Source organism: Triticum dicoccoides, chromosome 2B (genome assembly GCF_002162155.2).
Source record: "Triticum dicoccoides isolate Atlit2015 ecotype Zavitan chromosome 2B, WEW_v2.0, whole genome shotgun sequence".
Taxonomy (NCBI): Eukaryota; Viridiplantae; Streptophyta; class Magnoliopsida; order Poales; family Poaceae; genus Triticum; species Triticum dicoccoides.
In genome coordinates, this window is record NC_041383.1 from 409219453 (window position 1) to 409222025 (window position 2573).

General features: G+C 47.9%; 1 protein-coding gene across 1 annotated transcript in view; it reads left to right on the top strand.

The window, feature by feature from the left end:
• Positions 1 to 1319, top strand: part of LOC119360915 — a 49049-nt gene extending 47730 nt beyond the window's left edge. The window contains exons 6-7 of the mRNA XM_037626359.1: positions 14 to 516; positions 1277 to 1319. Of these exons, the coding sequence (XP_037482256.1) occupies positions 14 to 516; positions 1277 to 1285 (512 nt within the window). The 3' untranslated portion in view covers positions 1286 to 1319. The remainder of the gene's footprint in view (positions 1 to 13; positions 517 to 1276) is intronic.
• Positions 1320 to 2573: the final 1254 nt, after the last annotated feature.

The window sequence follows — 2573 nt, forward strand, 5'->3', positions numbered from 1 at the left end:
CGCCGTCCTGGAGCTTCTTCGCCGCTGGTGCCCGTCTTCAGCGCCCCAAATCCAGCCGGCGTCTGCTCCTGCATCGAGCAGGGGAGCGAGGAGGAGGAACCCCCAGCTCCCGTCGCCGTCTTGTTCTGTTCGTCATCGTCTTCGTCCGATCGGACGAGGCCCTGTGTCTCCGGCATCGTCCCCGCCTCCAGGTCGCCGTGCCTCCACCCGCCGCCATCTTCTTCTCGGAGCGCATCCGCCTTACCTCGCCTCGTCTGCACCAAGCCTCGGCGACCCCTCCTGGACCGAGCCTCCGCTTGCCACCTCCGCCTCGAGCTGCCGGAGATCGCGCCCGCCGCTTCAAGTCCCCTCTGCGTCCCACGCCGCCGCGGCTCTATTTCCAGTCGAGCAGAGGACGCCCGCTCATCTTGCCGGTTGACCGTGTGTCGCCCGCGTTGGCCTATCCAGCCAGTGGCCCAGCTCCAGCCACTCCCGCACCTCATCGGGCCCAGATCTGCCAGCTCCCTGGAGCCTAATGTGAGCAGCGCAGATCCATCTATTTCAGCCCGGCTACATTTTTTTCCCCTGCTGATGATTTTTCTATTTTTCCAATGCATGCATAATTACAGGAATGCCACTGTTTTGTATTGTTAATAACTAAACATGCATGCATCCAAATTAAACAAACTATATATGTAAAATGCTTAGAATTTCATCTAGTTTCATAATATGCCATTTTCATCCATGTTTAAAATGTTTAACTTGTTGTTTGTTTAAATTTGCTAACATGCCATGTTAAAATGCTTTATTTCATAACTAAATAGCCGTAGCTCCAATTTTAATAAACTTTATATGTAAATGGGGTGGAAAAATGCCTAGATTAACTTGGTGTACTCATCTTGCATGTTTAACAACATTAAAATATGGTTTAGGGCAGAACAGTACCGAATCTAAAATATGCACATGGGGATTTTCCGGACTTGTTGTTTATTATTCCGGCCTCATTTAAATTTGCCTAAATAGATGGCTTTATTATGTTTCACCTCTTGCCATGTTTAACAACATTTAATATTGTTGGGTACATAACCGAGTTCAAACTAAATAATTGCATGTGGTGTTTTGTCAATATGCAACTCGTTGCATATTGAGCTCCACTTAATTTGTAGTATTGTGTGTTGCAGTTTGCCATGCCATGCCTCTTTAAACCGGACATGCATCATACTTGATTGTGCATCATGCCATGATTATGCTTGTGTGTTTACCATGTTGTTTGTTTCTTTTCGGTGTTGCTTCTTAGTTCCGGTAATGTTGCGATTGTGAGGATTCATTCGACTACGTCCGCTTGTCTTCTTCATGGACTCGTTCTTCTTCCTAGCGGGATTTCAGGCAAGATGACCGCTACCCTGGATCTCAATACTATCATTGCTATGCTAGTTGATTCGTTCTATCGCTATGTTGCGCTACCTATCACTTGTTCTTCAAGCCTCCCAAATTGCCATGAACCTCTAACCTTTGACACCCTTCCTAGCAAACCGTTGCTTGGCTATGTTACCGCTTTGCTCAGCCCCTCTTATAGCGTTGCTAGTTGCAGGTGAAGTTGAAGATTGCTCCATGGTGGACAGGATTTTGGTTGGGATATCACAATATCTCTTATATTATTAATGCATCTATATATTTGGTAAAGGGTGGAAGGCTCGGCCTTATGCCTGGTGTTTTGTTCTACTCTTGTCGCCCTAGTTTCCGTCATACCGGTGTTATGTTCCCGGATTTTGCGTTCCTTACGCGGTCGGGTGATTTATGGGACCCCCTCGACAGTTCGCTTTGAATAAAACTCCTCCAGCAAGGCCCAACCTTGGTTTTACCATTTGCCTCACCACCACCTATATTTCCCTTGGGAGTAATTAACCCAAGGGTCATCTTTATTACAGCCCCCCCGGGCCAGTGCTTGTCTAAGTGTTGGTCCGAACCAGAGCCACTTGCAGCGCCACCTCGGGGAAACTCGAGGGCTGGTTTTAGTTGTACGTAGTGTTCATCCAGTGTTGCCCTGAGAACGAGATATGTGCAGCTCCTATCGGGATTGTCGGCGCATCGGGCGGTCTTGCTGGTCTTGTTTTACCATTGTCGAAATGTCTTGTAAACCGGGATTCCGAGTCTGATCGGGTCTTCCTGGGAGAAGGTCTATTCCTTCGTTGATCGCGAGAGCTTGTCATGGGCTAAGTTGGGACACCCCTGCAGGGTATAATCTTTCGAAAGCCGTGCCTGCGGTTATTGCCAGATGGGAATTTGTTAATGTCCGGTTGTAGATAACTTGACACCAGATCCGAATTAAAACGCATCAACCATGTGTGTAGCCGTGATGGTCTCTTCTCGGCGGAGTCCGAGAAGTGAACACGGTTTCTGGGTTATGTTTGACGTAAGTAGGAGTTCAGGATCACTTCTTGATCATTGCTAGCTTCACGACCGTTCCGCTTGCTCTCTTCTCGCTCTTATTTGCGTATGTTAGCCACCATATATGCTTAGCCGCTGTTGCAACCTCACCACTTTAACCCTTCCTTCCCTTTAAGCTTTGCTAGTCTTGATACCCATGGTAATGG